At 33.8% G+C, this 18,673-nt stretch overlaps 1 protein-coding gene across 3 annotated transcripts in view; it reads left to right on the top strand.

Moving 5' to 3' along the window:
- Bx (LIM domain-containing protein Beadex) overlaps positions 1–18,673 on the top strand; it is a 58,968-nt gene that overhangs the window by 30,630 nt on the left and 9,665 nt on the right. Inside the window, exon 1 of one of the 3 annotated variants that reach the window (XM_013320013.1) lies at positions 9,911–10,028. The exons of the other annotated variants lie outside the window; for them this stretch is intronic. Within the exon in view, the coding sequence (XP_013175467.1) occupies positions 10,026–10,028 (3 nt within the window). The 5' untranslated portion in view covers positions 9,911–10,025. Of the gene's footprint in view, positions 1–9,910; positions 10,029–18,673 lie in introns of those variants that run through there. 3 annotated transcript variants of the gene reach the window in all.

Here is an 18,673-nt window from a genome sequence, read left to right as displayed (position 1 = left end):
CAGAAATTTTAATAATAAGTCCCCGGTATTTCTATTATAGCGGGCGGCGATCAGGTGGGGCGCCGCGAGGGGTTTAATAACTCACGATTAGCCTATTGGATTCGCTATGAATGTTTGCTATTTTTTCTCTATTGCCCCGCTGCACGTTTAAATGAAACGGAAATTAAAAATAGTTTGTTTGCTCTCATAACAGATATCTGTTGTTATTAAATTCCTCGATTAATTAATGGTCCGTATGCCCGCAAAACTTGCCAGACACGATAATGAAGATATGCTATTTGGGAATAACTGAAGCCCTTTGTTTAAATTATTAACGTCTGAATTATTAAATATATTTTGATATTTTCTGTTCTATATTTAAAGTTTGGTTAATAATATACAAAGTAATATTGTACCTTTATGGATATTTTAAGAAGGTAACGTCTTTTAAAGTAAGACTCACACTGTCTTTGTCATAGTTTCAATTTAAAATTTGTTTTTCAATGACCGAGATCTGGTAGTGACCGATGATTTAAACGTTACACTGACATGATATCAAGTTAACTTTTTAACGTGAGCCGTAATTAAAAAAGTGATATCGCGTAATGTGCAGTATGAAGTCTCCCTTCGTAGGGGTGATTTTTAATTATTAAAATTTCTACGCCGGCGGCTGACGTCGATATTACTTTGATATGGGGCCCTGACGAGATATTGGACTGCCTATTAAATACATACATACTGACGGTTTTTTTGGACTTATTGATTTAGTAAGTTGAATGTTTGTTTTTAATTTTATCTAATTGTTCTTTGTCTCTTATTAGTCTCGCTAAAACTTGAGAACGGCTGAACGGATTTATCTTATTTTGATCTTGAAATTTCGTGGAGTCTAGGGAAGGTTTACAAGGTGAGAAAAAATTATTTACTTTTCAAATCTTAACAGCACTGGAGAAGATCTGTTTCATATTTACATGTTCGTGTATGAAAAAGTATTTACATGAAGAAGTGACTTTTTGTTTTTTTTCTCATCGTAAGTTTCGTAAACAATTCCCAGCTACGATTGCGTAGTACAAAAGCGTCTCATACAAAACGTGGAAGCTATTTAAAATAATCCGCCGCATCTGTACAGTCCGCGGCTTCGAAATAATAGCGGAATGTTTTAATTTCCCTGCGAGTGACGGGTCACGTGTCAGCGCCCCCTGGCGGGCCTTTCGCAACTGTCATAGTCACTGCCGCGGACAATTAGGCCCGTTCACGAGATTAAACAAGAATACTGAATACTGCTCATGTTCATATTTTTATACGACCGGTTTTACTCGCTTGCAGTGTACACTAACGTCAACTTGATGTTTTTGTCTGACTGAGAATGAATGGAGACATGACAGATATGACAAGTTTGAGTTGTTTCATTCAATAGATGCATTCATTCATTCCCACGAACCTTACTAAAATTATAAATGCGAAAGTCAAGATTAATGGATGGATGGTTACGTATCTCCAGAACGGGTAAATGAATCTCCCTGAAAATTGTCATAAATGTAAAACATAGCCTGGGAGAAAACATAACCTATTGAATAAGTTATTTTATAACCAACGTGGATGGATTCTGGGGCGACAGCTAGTATTTAAATAAACGTTTATCAATATGATTAATGTGTCATAAGTTCTTTTTTTTGAATACATATAATATTATTAGGACAACAAATTTAAATGTAGCAAACTTTGTAAATATTTTTTCTTACAACTTAATCCATCCTATTGTCATCTTAATGAATGATTAATGTGGAATGTCAAGGCAAAAGTTACTTGGGTGTTTTATAACTTAAAAATTCTAGTTTAAGTTTAGACTTTATTGTATTTATTAACTTTTATTTTATATCTACTTTCAAGGTGACTGATAGATTATTGATTACTATTCACAGTGCGCTACAAATAATCTTGTCTAAGCGTTCAATGATTACGTTTTTGATTTGAAAAAAATAATTAAATAATCCTCGGGGCATTGCATTCAATTCGCACATCTCGTTGAAACGGAATTGCCTTACTTCAATTTGTGTGTGCGATTGCTCGCGGAGGCGCACGAGCGTAAAATTAACGCCGATTGTTAGTGTTATAATTTTGTTGCGAATGGTAATCCAGAGTGTGTCGTAAATCTCGGATTAGGAGTGAATGAATGATATGCGCGCGACCGTATGACGCCGTCTTAATTATTTTTCATTCAACCATACCCTAACAATTCCCTTAGTAATTGAATCAGTGTTTCTTATCGTCTTTAAATGTTTTGAATTATTTTACTGAAGCAATAACACCCTAAGGGCTTTTACGATTCGCGAAATTTATTGCTTCAGATTTAAAGCCACCAAGAAAAATCATTTGCGTATACGAAGAAATTAGTGTAAGAAATTATTTAAAAAGCAAGTAGAAACTTACACACAAGTGGTTAGTGGACAGAGTTTTACACATATAATAGTTTATTAATATAATGATATTCTAGAAATTTGTACAGGCCGTGAGTTTCAAAAGTTCTTATGCACGTATTTATCAAGACCATTTAATTATGGTCGGCAGCATACGGGCCGGTACTTGAATACTTTTTTTTAAAACCAAAAGCATATACAATTTTTTGGATCCTTGTAAATTTATACATATTAATGTAGCTGACTGTACATTGTTCTATACTAACTCTAGTCTACTATTTGTATTTTAATTTGTGATTTCTATCACAATGTTTACCATCTAACTGAGCAATCGCGCAGAATTTTCCTAGAATTTCTCGAACGTGCAAATAATTACGCGACATCATATTAATTAGCGTAAAATACAAACTACTGTAAAAAAATGTAATACGTTGGTTATTTTTGAAAGAGTAATAACCGATTTCAAATTAAAGTGGCACGTTTCAACGACGTTGCGACTCTCGCTCGAGGGTCAAAAGTCCTGCGCACACAATAGATGCATTGCGATCCAATTAAAATTAATTAGCCCCAGAACACACTCCACAGACCAAGGCAACAAATCAACGAAAGATACAAGCATGGATAGCGCGCTTGGATAAGGACATCGCGCGCTTCCTCGCGCTACTCAATTTTAAATTTTAATAAACTCACATATAATGTCGTTATTTCTTTGTATACTGGGAGCCAGACGACGTCGCATTTTTTACACATGTTCATTATGTAACTTTGTAATTAAGACTTTTTACTTTTTGAACACGGCTTTAGTTTTATTTAATATTCCGTACGGAGCGCATGTTTATTTGATGTTGCTGCGTTCAATTCTAAGTCCAATATTTAATTAGCAATTTTAAATTTCAATGCTGTTAATTTGTAAATTTGTTTGCTTGTAGATGTTTGATTTACCCTTCGTTCATTTTGTATATCTTTCTTTTTGTTTCTATGTTATGGATTCCTTGATTACTTTTTTACTAATTCAATATAACTATTTAATTAAATATGTTTCCAATGAATAACTAACAATTCTAAATGCATTTACCGTTGGTTTCTGACACCAATATCTCTATGTAAAACATCCCTGTCATTATCTTTGATAAAACAGAGAAAACAACATATTTCAAATGGTTATTTTGGTCTCGGAAACCCACGGTTTAGTCATATGTTTTGTTCATGTTCAATTTACTTGTTTTTACTATTCTGTGTCATATGTTATCGCAATTACTCATAACATGTTAAGTTTCATTCATATGAAAACTTTTTTGTTCAAATCAATTCGTTTTTCCTGTACTAATTATTATTATAAAGGTTATTTTGGTTTGTCAATTTATCTTGTGATGGGAGGAGACGTTGTTAATCATAATCAGAACGATTGCCAAAATAACTTGTATTTCTAGTGCGTCATGATTTATGGTGTTAGCATGTTAATTACAAAGCAACCAGTGTACGTTCAGCTTTGCCGGATAATTGACGTCTACCAACTTCTGAGTCTCTTATACTATTATAACTATGTTAAACAATTTTGATGCTTACTCGATTGGAATACGACATATTATTGATTGTCACTCAAGATCAGGGCTAGGTTTTGAGAAATGTTGCCAGATTTTACTCGATCGGAGATCATTGGATACTTATAATCAAGATTAGACTTTTATCTCTTTATGAATATCTTACTTCTTTCTAATGTTATAAATGTGGTTGTTTAGATGTATGTAAAGATGGGTGTATGTTTGTGTAGGTATCTGTAGAACAGCTGCTAGAATTGATATCATTGAAATTTTGAATAGATGTAGAACACAGTCTGGAAGGACACGTAGGCTACTTATTAAGTTTTTTTAAATATACGTGGACGGAGTCGCTGGTTATAGCTAGTACTTAAATAAATGTGTAATTGATTTTAGAATCTGTTCTGTTTTTTTTGATTAAAATCTTATATAACAGATACAGAGCATGCATCAAAATTATAGTTTTACGTGTAATAAATCATTCAGGTGTTTCTAAGTATAAAAATCCGAGCAATTCAATTAGTAGGAAAGCAGGGCGCATGAGGCGGAGGGCAAGGCCTAATAAACATAATATAAATAATCTGTGGCGATAAATCTGCAGCGCTTTATGGCAGGAGTGGGTTGTCACTCCGTCTAATTAGCGCTAGTGCTGCTGTGATACACGCAGTAAGCGATAAAGCGCTGAAGTCGCTGCGGTGATTTAAATCCCCTTTACTTCAACATCTTTCCTACGATTTCTTGGTAAACTTCGAACACTTATTAATGAGATTTATTGATTTCTAATGAAAAATATTATCGTATTAAGACTAATTTCTGGCAAACAATAAGCCTTTGTATTGGGAAAAAAGTCAAAAATAGATATTCAGTTGTCGATAAAATGATGAACATTTGTTATGTTTTATACTGTTGTAATGGAAGTTTGTCAAATTGGTGTAATTTAAAGCGCTAAAGCGGCTGTAGGCGGCCCCGTGTCGTCAAAGCACTCTTCATCAGGCTTAGTTAATTATGAGGACGTATCAGCTTTATTATAATTACTCATTTTAATGTTGCTGCGCCCAGCGCGCCGTGCCTCTACACTGTAACATTCTACATTACCTTTTATATGACATAACATGTCTGCCGACACTCTTACATGCTTTCTTATTTCTTTAATACCGCTGGAATACGACTTAATTCATTTAATTAAACATTTTTGTTAATTAAATTATATTACAGCATTAATTTTTATGCTTATTTTTTCAAAGCTTTAATCATTTTATTTGTTTATAGCGAAATCTAAGTTCACTTTGTTGAATAAAATTTTGCATTATTAAATATGGTTGAAGCTAAAGATTTGAGATATACAAAAACTTCATCTTTTTTTGACTATAGTTTGTAAGATGAAGTAAAAGTTACTCAATGCTCCAGAAACCATGGGTTTCTAAGACCAAAATCTCTATTTACAATATATTTTTATCTCTGTTTTGTCAAAGATAATGAGAGGGATGACGATATGTTTTATACTACGATTTTGGTGTTAGAAACCAACGGTATATACGCTAAAGAGGTTGTAATTCTTCATATTATCTCTAATAACATAACTTTACATAGGTACGTTTTTGTATGCGAATTTGTAGGTTGCAGGTGTTAGGTAGAGTCCGTTGATATCACTCGCACGCACCATTACCTCCATAATTTAATTAGTTTCGAGTGATCATTTCATTAATAGAGCGATATTTGGCGAGCCCTCCCGACCGTTCGCGGCTTTGTCGATTTTAATTAATCGCCGATAGGTGGACCGAAATGTTGGAATTCTTCATTAATTAGTCCGGCTCGAGATTTCTAATAATTTAATTAACGGCCCGGGTTAATCAGTCCGCGCGTCCCGTTCGGTATTCCTGTCACGCGGTGGCATTCGCGCCATCTCTGACGCCCAAAATTTTGTATACATATTCACAAGTACCAACATATACCAGCTTCATTAGGGAATTGATTTATTTTTGATTATACGTCCTTCCATCCATTTTTATTAAATTTAATCTATTATATAGTCCCTAGGACAACTTATATTATGCGGAGATATCATAAAGTACAAAGGTAGAAGAAGACCGTAGAAAGTATGGATAGATTATGTAAAAGAGGATAGGTGGAAGAATGGAGTGAATTCAAATTCCGATTGAACTGCATGGAAGAGTAGCACATATGCTCACATTTCGTAGGGTCAAGGGCTAGTGATGATGAGCCTCTCTAAGACTACTTTTATAAAATATAATACACATTATTTATGCATTTACTAACAAAGAAAGATAGCAAGAAGGATGCATTGTAAAAATGCCTTAACAACGATGAGGCTATTTGCTTTGTATACACATATAATGGTAGAGTCGACTGACTCACTTATAGGTATGTTCTGCAACGACTTCTGAGTAACGGTGGACAGAATTTTGAGAAAATTGCATGCCATTATATCGACATACTGCTATTTGCACTAAGTACCGGCCTTTCCTTGTTCAAGCAAAATAACATACAATCGCTGGTAGCCCTTTTCAAACAGAAATGTCATGTAAATTGTTGACGTTTGTTGCATAATGTTGGCAGACATGGAGGTCTTTTGTAATTTGACACGCATCATTTTCTTATCGTAGGCCCTTATTACTGTCATAAATAAACACGGTTTTTTTATGATTGTGACAAACGAATCGACCACAGGCATTGCACTTAGTTTCAAGCTGCAAACTATAGAATAGGTACTTATTTTTCGTTGTTGCTCAAGGTTCAATGGTACAATCAAATATTATATTAATTTAACAAATTAAGTTATCTCAAAACACCTTTATCCATTATTTAAATTAAGGTAACTTTCACCGTCTTTCAAAATAAACATAATTTGGTAATTCATTACTTACGATAAAAGCCATTAAGTCGTTTTAACATACATCCAAAATCGTACTAATTGTCTCATTTTAATTTTATTGCTTTACTTAAGCTTTAAACTTTATATAATCCTACTTTTTAAATGCCAAATCGCGGATAAAAAAATAATCGTATAATTACGTTATTTTTTCGATAAACTTTAGGCATGATCATTTTTAATCCAGTGAATGTTTGAAGCATAGAAGAAAGAAGTTATATTAACATAATATAGATAGATAACACGAAAATCTAAAGATTAAGACATAATATGTTCAGAGAACGATCCGTGATAAACCTCTATCTAGTCTGTCGGCGACATCAAAGTCTTTTCGAAGGAAGTTCCAAACAAACAAGGGATTATAAAACTCGCTAATATTTAAGTTTCCTGCCCTCTAACGGATACTACAGATTATTAAGCTCTTAGTACTATTAAGGTCCAATTTCATTAGACGATAGAGCATGCGGGGTGTCCCCGCATACGGGTTAAGGTTGGACTGTCATACTAAAATATATGGGCATGCATGCATTGCTACTTTGGGAGTCTTATCCTAAGTCCTAAGGAATGAAATGACGCACTTGGTAGTCAATGTTAAGCTTTAATATTAAAAAAAATACGGTAAAAGTAATTAATTACTAAAAAGCTTAAAGCTCAAACAATCTGACAGATTAATTGTTTGTGCCGCTTAAGCACCTTATAAACGAAAAAAAAGAGATTTTTTTTAAATTTCAATGCAAAAAACAGCAAACAAGGTAAAGTAAGAAAGTTGAAATATCATTGCCGTATGTTAAAAAAAATATATATATTATACAAAAACTTTGTTTTTGACTATTCCCCCTTACGTTAGTAGACCACGTGAGCTTAAAGTTTATTTTTTAATAACGTAATCTATGATTATAATTTTTTTATAATTCTATCGATATTAAGAACATATTTTAGAAGCAAACTCTATAACTTAAATTAAGTATGCGAATTGTGTATAAATCGAATGCAACAAATACAAATTGGCTTGAACCTACCGCTGGAGGATCCGATTCGAATTGAAAACGTGTATCACGCTCGTCGGCTAGTGATTACACGCAATTATCAACTTCTCTACCACGATTAGTTTCGCATGAATTTCACGAAGACCTTCCTAGACAGACTGCATTCGTAATCATCATTCCTGATGTGTATAAATACGTTTCTTAATTTAACATAAAAAATGAATATTGTTTTTCCATCACAATTAGTTAAATTATACACAAAACAACAAAGACGATGTTGCATATACAGATTGCAGAACTCGAATGGCATTAATATTGATTTAAAGAGTGTAGTAGTCACCGAAAATGACCGTGGTCGAAATTATAATAATACATAAAAAATATTTTTTTCTTCACTTCTCGTAACTAACTTCATTTTGTCTAATTTCACGGTCATCCGTTTGCGTATTTGAATGATTATTTAAAAAAAAAACCTGCACTAAGGTATTTCCTTAGTGAAAAATTAACTAACTTAAGTGCCTCAGTAGGAATACAGTTAGAAAATAGCGAGCTATTTTGTAGCAATAAAGAAGTGTCACCCTAAGCAACAAACGTTGCATGTAATGCAATCGCCTCTCTTGGCATTGTTCGCTCCGTCGACTGGGGCGCGGGGTGTAGTGTCGCGGGGTGCGGGCAGCGGGGACATACAGTTGTGTACAGTCAAAGGATTTTTGCTGATATGACTCCCTCGCTCGGCTAATTGTAATTAGACGGCTGCTGACATAGCACTTGCTTACATTACGTCAGCTTTCAATGCGAACGTTAATTATTGATTGTAGTTAGTAAACCTTATTACACATCATTGCTTAATTGAATGACATAGATTTGGAATTATGTACTTGTGAAATGTGGTAATTTGTAAGTTTGCAATGTACATAATATACTTAATATGTAAAACTTGCTAATAAATGTTAAAGTTTAGGTGCGAATGAAATCTGCACCAAAGATATAATATAATCTGGAATAGCGGTAGTATTTTAAAGCGTACGTAGTCGCGAGTGATAGCTAGTTCCAATGTCCACATGTGGGATGTTAGTTTGAGTCCGGAATAACCATTGCGTGAGGATGTAATAAACTTTGGTATAAAAACGTTACTAATACATGCATAACGTTTCAAAAAATTGACTAACTCTTAGTTATATACTTTGTATAAAGATGACGGCGAATGTTTTTACTAACCGAGGGTTCGTTGCAAATAAACGGGAAAACTATTGTATGAGCAAACGACGCGATTCATACTTACTCATTCTAATGTTTTATTTATGAGTGTGAAGAATCGTTTAACCTTTTTATACTTTTAAAAACAAGACGTTTAATAGAAAAATCGACGTAAACCATATCAACATACTGTAATGTAAATGAAACAAGTGGATTTATCTAGAGACATCTTCAAAACTATCGCATAGCAATGTGGTTGTTTCACGTCCTAATCCTGCGGCCGGCGCGGCGGCGGGCGCGGCGGGAAAATGGCGGAAATTGAAAATAAACATTTCATCTGCACCCCGGCACGCACTGCCCAAATTGACAATACAACCAATTTGCCGCGCGCCCAGACCACCTTTGTATGCGAATTGAAAAATAATATTACTCTTTTTTCTATCACGTTCACGTGGACAATCTCGAAAATAAACTATCATAGCTCCAGTCGCCCTAGTTTTTAATTTCAATTCCATATTCGAAATTCAATTAGGCCTCCAACTATCGACAAAAATCTTTACTTACTTACCACGAGTTTTCAATTATTTACATTAAAATATGTGATTCAATCTCTATTCTTTAAGAAAAAAACAACTTTTTAATTATGTAAAATTTTTGATTTACAAAAAAATCATTTTCTCAAAACTTTTTTATGTGTGTTGCGAACAATACAATTACAAGTAGATAAATATTATGCTATAGCTTGAAATAAATTGTTAATTCATAGTTAATTTAAACAATTAACTGTCAATATACGAAGCGATGATATAACATGACCGGCACACTGGGGTGTTATCACAGCGGCAGGAAGTGGGCCGATAGAGTGCACTGCCCATTCATTCAGTTTTTACACAGCGCCCAGTTTGTAAACACGCGCCGTTGTCACGTAGGAACCACGCTTACTCTTTTAAATATTATTGTTTTCTTATATGTTACAGTTTGTTTTATTATCCGAGTAACGTTCAATTGTTTTGTAAAGTTAATGGTGAGTGTACTTTTTATTAACTAGCTGTCGTCAACGACTCCTTTCGTGGGGAATTAAAAAAAACTTAATAGGTGGCCTATGTGTTCTTCCAGATTATGTTCTACATCTGTGTCAAATTTTATCAAGATCCGTTGAACTGTTTTCATTTTTTATTAGTTTTATTATATTAGTAAGATTCTAATAAAACTTAACTAACATATTATTCATGCAGTAATATTATATTATTATATCATGTATATTTAAAAAAAAACTCTAACTTTATAAGACTAAAAACTTAATTAGAGTATTTATTTATAATGTTCTGTGAGATAAAAATAATATAAACTAAATAATGTTATTTAAATGTGTCTACAGATAATTAAAAGTAACATGACAAACCTCATTTAATTAGACGATTACTGTTAAACCCCTTTTTCACTGAGCGCCTAGCCGCGCGACTCTGGCATAGTTTACAACGTAACGCGTTTCCATTTAGATTCAGCATGTTAATAACAGCAACTAAATTTGTGCGTTTAGTCTCACTAGTGGAAAAGGTGTCTTAGTGTTATCACTTAATTACTTATCATACGCCTCTTAGTTTTATATAATTAAATTAGAATTATTTAATATAATTAAATTGTTCGTTATCCAAAATACCTTGAGTAATATTGAGAATTATTACCTACTAACTTTCGCCCGTGACTACGTCCGCGCGGAATAAAAAAAAAACTTGTTAAGTAGTCTATATGTTCTTGTAGACCAATCTTTCCCAAAGTGGGCGATAACGCGCCCTTGTGGGCGCTGCAGGTTGCAGTTGCGGGTTATAGTAAAAGTTTCGTTTGGAATTCTCCGTTAATATACATATATAGGTCACAATAATTAATTTAATTTGAAGTTATAGTGGTTTTTAAATATGTGTAAATATGGGAGCGCTAAAAAAATATTTATTCTCAAAGTGGGCAGTAGACAAAATAAGTTTGGGAACCACTGTTTTAGACTATGTTCTTCATGTGAGCCAAATTTCATCGAGATTTATTGGGCCGTTCTGTAGGTACCTTCTAACAAACATTCATTTATACATCTAAACATTCGCATATATAATATTAGTCAGATGGATCCTATGTTATTTTACGAATCGTGGTATCATATCATTATTAAAAACATTACTACATTTCCAACTTTCAAATCAATTGTTGTGTATAAAATTAATTATTAAATTAAGTATTTTGAAAGTTTCGAGGTTATATTTTTAAAAATTAACCACGTATCAAAAATTTTCCGGTTTTAACCGACTACCTTAAAGGGAGAAACTGAAAGCATTAATAAAGAAACTTTTTAAAATTTTAATTACTCATTGTGCTGCGATATGGGCTTGCGCAAGTTTCGAAAAAGCCTTTTAATTAAATGTTCCTGTACATATTTAGGTTAAAATTTATATTTTTATTACCAGATTAACTTACGAGTAGGTCAATGTTTTTAAAAAAACATGTAAAGGGTGGCTCGTATTGAAAACTTCATTCTATCTTCGTTATTTATTTTTTACTGCATTTTATCGTTGTACGTCTTTCCGTCATTCCGTCAGTCTAAATTGTAATATTAGTCTAATTAAAAAAGAGTAAATAAATATGGAAATAGAGAACATATAAAAGTTATTCGAAATATATATATAATATTAACGCATTCAACAGTCTGTATGTCCGTTATATTGAACATTTCAGCAATGGTTAGTGATTGTCAGTTTTATCTCTAGTGTTCTGTTTATTCGGAACAATATAGCAATTTTCATTTTAAAAGTACACGTGAAATATTACAATAAATTAATGACTGTCTTTAATACATTACGTAACATATTTAAAATTCAAATTGTGTTTACATTAAACAACAAACTTCCTGTTTACACTACGAATGAGTTAATGGGGTAAAAAATTTTTTTAAGAATCAATCCTCGATCTTTACTAGTACCAATAGACTAACTATTCGGTTGAAAAATACGATTAAAAAATCAACATTGGTCAAGCCTTTAAATGTAAAGGTTGACCAGATAAGGGACAAACAATTATACACGATTCCTTTTTTTACTTGTTAGGATTTTTCTTGTGGATTATTAAATTATGTGACGTCATGAATGCTAGTAATTAAAAAAAGTTTGATTGAGTAAAAGAATGATGCGATGTAATCACTAAATAGACCGTGTAAATTATAATTAAATGAAGTGGAAGTCACTCGATGGGTGGCAAATGAATGAATGTATAATTGAATGACTCCCCACAAATAAAAGCAATTTTCTTACAGCCCTGCCCATGGTGAGTGTAATTTTATTAATGGCTCGCATACCTCTGATTAAAACTATATCTAACGCCCGTCGCTAAGATCTTAGTCGCAAATCGAATTATTTATTTTAGTTTTAAGACTGTTTTCAACTCATTTCCCAATGTTATAAGTATTTCTCGGCCTTAACATGGCCCGATTTAACATTACGAGAATAGCCCGATAAACCAAAGCTTAAAGGCACGGGTTAAAAATGAGATAGCTTACCAGTACGAAGTAGAGTTACTTCAGTCATTATTTTTTGTCTTCAACTCAAACACTTCTCTTGTCCCTGTCTATCATAATTTTCCCTACCGTTTTATTTTATCATTCTTTAATACTCGTATCATCATCATCAGCTCACTATACGTCCCCACAGAGGGGCTTGCAATCTGTCCTTAGTTAGGGTTGACTATAGTTAACCATGCTGGTCCATCGGCGGTTTGGTTCACTTCAAACATATCTTTGAATTTCTTCGCAGATTTGTATAGGTTGTATCACGATAATTTCCTTCATCGTAAGAACGTCGGATAAATGTTCATCTGTAAACACTTTGATACATGGTGGGATTCGAATCCAGGTCCTGGAGTTTAAAAGTCAAGTTCTTAAACTTCTGAGCCACTATATATTCCTATTTATTCAAATTCAAAAAAAAAGATGAAATTATTTACTTTTTTAAATCACTTAATGGCAAAAGAAAAGTAATTTCATTAATATTAACATCACGTTCAAAAGTCATTTCTGATTAGGAAGAGCGACGTTTGTAATCGAATAACATTAGATTGAAAGAAATCGAAATAAATGCTAATATTACACAACGAAAATACCAATCCCATAAGGGGCCATAAATAAAACATGGCGGCCGATACCTTCGATAGCTTTTGTCTTAGCTAATAAATGTTTAATAAGAATTAGGTAAAAGCGGCACTCTACTGATCACGAGATTGTTCATTGCATTAGAGGGCTGCATAATATTATATCGGTTAACGACTTATCGATTTACACACTTTATGCATTTTTATAAAAGTATAAAGATTGTCTGGAGTAGAAGTAAGATAAAATTTTCATATTACCGAGACATATAATAATCTCAATTAATTCGTCGAACACTTAACTAGAGCGTTTTTTTTTTCACTTACAAAAACTTATCGATTATCTTATAAACAATTTACTGGGATAATTTGAATTAGAAAACAAGTTTTGTCGTATTTAGATTTACATCTCGATTGAATTTTAATTGCGGTAACGAGGGACTGCACTCAGATAATGGATTTAAGTTAATTATAAAAGGCAATTGATTTAAAAGGAGTGGTGTCGTGGTCGCGGTATGAATAACAGAAAAAGTTTTCAATTTCACTAAAAGGGACTGGTTTGTGTCTCAGAAGTCTCGTCTGGTTATCGGCTTGTAATGTATGAACTTACTCGCCGCGGCTTTATTTTATAACTCACTTCACGTAATAGGCTGCCGGTTGCTTTAATTCATTTTGTCCCTCGTTCTAACTCTCTTGGCCCCCACACCGCGACGTGAGAATCGTTTACTAATTTCGCGCGTCTTTAAGGGTGTGTTAATAGGAATGATTTAGTGCAACTTTATTTTGAAAAGGATTAAAAAGAAAAAAATAACTAAACTATAATAAATATCTCTAGAGATAGACTATAGATAGAGATAGACTTTAGCAATGAACATTGGATTGCTTGACGTTCACAAATAAAGCTAAACCATCAAATAAAATTGGGAAAACGACTGCACTAGAACATGATACGTGCATCTGCAAAGGCAAGATTGCTATTTATTTCAACACTCCAGATGGTTACCAAATTGCAGACAATATAATATTTTCGCAAAAGAAATGGTCGTGTATTTCTTATTGTTCGTAACTACATATTAGGAGACAGGCAGAATTTAATGTCATAAATTCATCCATAAACATGCTTCATAAATTATCATGACAACGATTTGGAACATTTTACAACGGCCATGAAAGATTCTTTACGATCGATAGGGATGTTGACTGCACCGTCTCATAATTAATTCGAGACGTTTGTTTTATAATGTAATAAAATATAAGCAGAATCGGTTATGGACAATTTTACATCTTTATCGATGCACGTATACTTTTTTTATTTATCATAAAATGCTTTCAATTCTATTGGATATTAAATAAATAATAGGCCATCATACTAATCACTTTTCTATCGTAGTGTTTTATTATAAATTACCATAGACAATTATTTATCAATTAGTTTGTGTTAAGACTTTATACAGTTATCGGTTTGATTACCTCACTAAACGTTTCTCAGTGCTAAACAATAAAGCTATAAAATATCTTTTAAAATAAGAAATCTGTATAAAATATGAGCTGCGCGATCCAAATTGAGTTGGACATTTGAAATAGATAAAGCGAGTGTTTCCAGTTATAGAGCGAAGTTTATAGTTTTGTTTTTGGCAGTTTTGACGGGGCTTCTATCTGCTTATTTGTTCTATCGACTGCATCTGAGGTGAAACTTTTAACATCTTCAACGTATATTCTGTAGGGGGCGCCACACACCACGGGTATGAGTTATTGTTTGCTACTTGCATTTCTATTTCTATTCCTAGTTTATTAATGTAAAATTTTATCATAACATATTATCGTATTTATTTAATTAAGGTGTCTATGATTTGAAACAATTATCTCTAATTGTTTATTTTAATAAATTTAACTTAACACATCTCAAGCTGTCGAACGCGACTCCGCCCGCGGGGAATAAAAAAAGACTTAATAAGTAGCCTATGTTTTCTTCCAGACTATATTCTGCATCTAAGCCGACATATCTTGTAATATCCATCCATCCAAACCGTATTTATAATATTAGTAAAATTGGTATTATATCTTCTTCGTTATTCATATTCCAATAATTAGATATTTGAGGATAATATTTTTGTATAGCAAAAGACTATTTTAAGAATTATATTAACAATATATTTCATATTATTTAATAAACAATGTATTGTTTCGTATCCAGTTAAATCCGGTAGACCTAGCATTTCTACAAAACTCATCAATATTAAACCTTAAGCCTTTGAATTTGTTTCAACCCTTTGCACAGTTATCTTGTATGTAGCAGAATAATTAACTTTCACAATAATAGAGATGCAATCATTCAACGATACCAATCTTGGTTATTCGGATCTCCTTGAAGTAGATGTGGACAGACACCTGAAAACAATAAACACGAAATTGCCACAATAATCGGCCCTCATGATCACAGCGTGAGACAATGGTGGAGATTATACGATAGGGGCTTAACCGAATAGCAGCTAACTCGATTATTCGGCCATCCGTGATTGTGTTTCGGCCTATTAATATTTGAATTTCGTTATATTATTGCGCCGGTCGGGCGCTGGCGGTAATCCAATATGCCTCGTTATAGTATTAACTTGGTCTTGATTGAAGTGCGTGTGTTATGTTTTAGAGCTCTGTTCATAACTTTTGTATTTATAACTTAGTTTATTAATAACATATTCGAACTGTCAGAAGTTTATCCATACAGAAAGGTAAAGTATCAGAACCTTTTAGCGGAGTTATCTTTTGTGATCTGTTTTTTTATTATTTTGTTCTTACAAGTGTTTTTACTCTTGCAAAAGGTGTCGTGTCTCAACATCCTTGTAGAGATGATGCACGATTAAACTAACAATAGTGGAGGAAGGCAATGCAATGCGTCTGTAGGCGCGAGGGTGCGAGGAAGGCACCGCGCCCATCGCTAGATTAAAGAATAGCTTAAAGGAAAGCAATCTGCTAAATAAGTGCGCCCTGCTTAAATCGCATGGAAGTATGCTCTACATCAGAAATAATAGTATTTTTATACTAAATTATCATTGGTTACTTATCTTTTACTTTTCAAGTTAGATTATAGAATCACTAAGTAATCTTTAAGTTGTAAATGCTAAAAAAAATATAACAAAAAACATTGAATAATTCATTTTACTTACATTGAAATCTTTTTGTGTCTAAATTTAGAAGAAAAATTAAAAAATAACAAACTATTATTTATACAAATAAGCATACAAATCGGAAAACTTTCCTCGAAATCTCGATAGTGGACAGCAAAAATAACGTGGAGCATCTAAAAGTAGATGTAGTTGCTTGAATTATTTAGCTCGTCTCGTTACTTTAGCCGGTGTTTCCGCAGGTGTGGCAATCATATTGTCTCTCCCACACGACGGGGGAGGTGACGAGGGGGAAGGGGAGAGTGTTCGGATCTCCCCAGTCGCGCTTATTCTTTAATCTCGCTGATGAATTATGATTAGCAAGAGTGCACTCAATCCTATTAGTGTTGTCTGTTACAAAAATGCCTCGTAGATTTGTTGTTCGCAATACAAGCTACTCAATAGCATCCTCTTTTTGTCACACAAAGGGAGGGGAGCTGCGATTTGGTAAAGCAACTAGTTACTTAGCATTGTTATCTTTATACTGAAATAGAAAGATTTTTAGATATAGATATTTTTAAACATAACCCACTTCGTTTAAGGCTATGTTTCTGAGACTACAAACTGTAAACTAATATTGACTTTATTAGAATACTAGCTGGCGCCCTCGACACCGTTCGCGCGGATTTAATAATAAACTTAATAAGTAGTCTATGTGTTCTTTCAAACTATGTTTTATATCTTTGTTAAATTTTATCAAGATCCATTTAGCAGTTCCGGAGATACCTTCTAACAAACATGCATCTATTCATTCATCCGTCTAAACTTTCGCATTTATAATATAAGTAAGATTTATATAATTGTAGATAAACTGTTGGTTAGTAAAATGTGTAATCTCCTGGAACATTATTACACGTTTCTTTTATTTACTTAGTAAGTATTTCATATTTAAGAGCCGACGAAAATGCATTCACAATTCAAAAAAAATAAATTAAAATTTCGCCGAAAGCAAAACGAAAAGCTTCTGCTCATATCAGAGGCCGGGCTGCGCGTAATAGCTCACCGTGGGACCACAAACTCCGATTATCCAAACAGAGAGCTCCCGAAACAGCGCAGTGAAATTTTAACGTGTAATTGATTATGAAGTTGGCCACTAATGGGCGAAAATAGTTTCTAATTTGGAGTGCGGCGGCGGGTAATTGGTCTCGCTCGGCTCCCGTGTTAATCATTCACGTGGCGTGGACGCAGCTCCACACAGTCCCCGCGGCCCGCCGAAACCGTCCTTCAATTTAGCCTGCATAATACCTGAGTCCCGCAGCGCACGTCTCTGTATCTGAAGCCCAGGAACTTTCGAACGTGTTTCTGATTTGCACTGTTTATCTTCCACATTTAGGTACCTAACTTCATGTATATTTAGTAGATTGAGACTAAGCGAGTGTCAAATATGTTTATGATCGTGAAATAAAATGTCAATAATATAAATTATAATTTTATATTCCTACATTGTGGGTTAGTATTGCAACAATAAATTTACATCGGTATAGTGAAAAAGGGAGCCGTATTAAAAACATAAATAAAATCTAGAAAATCCTAAAAAAGCGCCGCCAGTTGACAGCGCAACGATACCGATGCGAACACTTTCCTATAGTTTTATTCTTCGTCAGATTGACGTTCGTTAAATCCTGATTCGTGCGTATTGACATTCGAAAGTCCATGCTAATGGAAGGCGTGAGCTTTTTTGCGTCTAATCTGTACCGTTGCATTCGGCACGGTTTGTTTTCGGAGTGGCGCGGCGTGTCTCTGTCACCGCTACGGACGGTAATTATTCACGAAGCCTTCACGGGATTTACGCGGAAAAAGTCGATGGCGTAGCGCGATCGTGCCCCACTCTATTACCGTCATCGAGTATCCGAATAATTCGAATTATCCTACGGTCACAGCGTACGATACTGTTTTTGTAGGATTTGTTATGCTGTAAATTTTGTAATAGAAAGTAAAATTGAAATGTCAACCATAAGTAAATTGCAGGACTGTTTATGCAATAAAGTTTTTAGTTCTTAGGGTTAAGATCATTGCGAGTCTATTAATAACAATCAAATTAAGTTTACATTTGTAAATGTTGTCACCAGTCCATTCAATATCCTTTTTAATTAACAGTATTACCAGGCAAGTTCTACTTAAACAGCTCCTCAATGGCCGATTAGTTCCTGGCACAGAATGAACAAACAATCGCTGACACAATTTGAAGCGCAGCCTGCATGTTTCCGCCCAATATCCGTATACTATTATTTATGGCCGTCCGATCGGGGCACTCTCAAAAACATACAAAACTGAACGACTCGAGCAATTTGTCACGGGCCTCACAATGCTCCGTATTGTTTCAACCAGTTGGTTCTTAATACCCGTTCTCATTGTACCAGAAAACTAGCCAGTGTATCGCTAAAAACTT

This window comes from Papilio xuthus, unplaced genomic scaffold (assembly GCF_000836235.2).
Source record: "Papilio xuthus unplaced genomic scaffold, Pxut_1.1 DF826115.1, whole genome shotgun sequence".
In the NCBI taxonomy this organism is placed as follows: Eukaryota; Metazoa; Arthropoda; class Insecta; order Lepidoptera; family Papilionidae; genus Papilio; species Papilio xuthus.
Note: the sequence above shows the minus strand (reverse complement) of the source record. Positions and strands in the feature narration are given on the sequence as shown.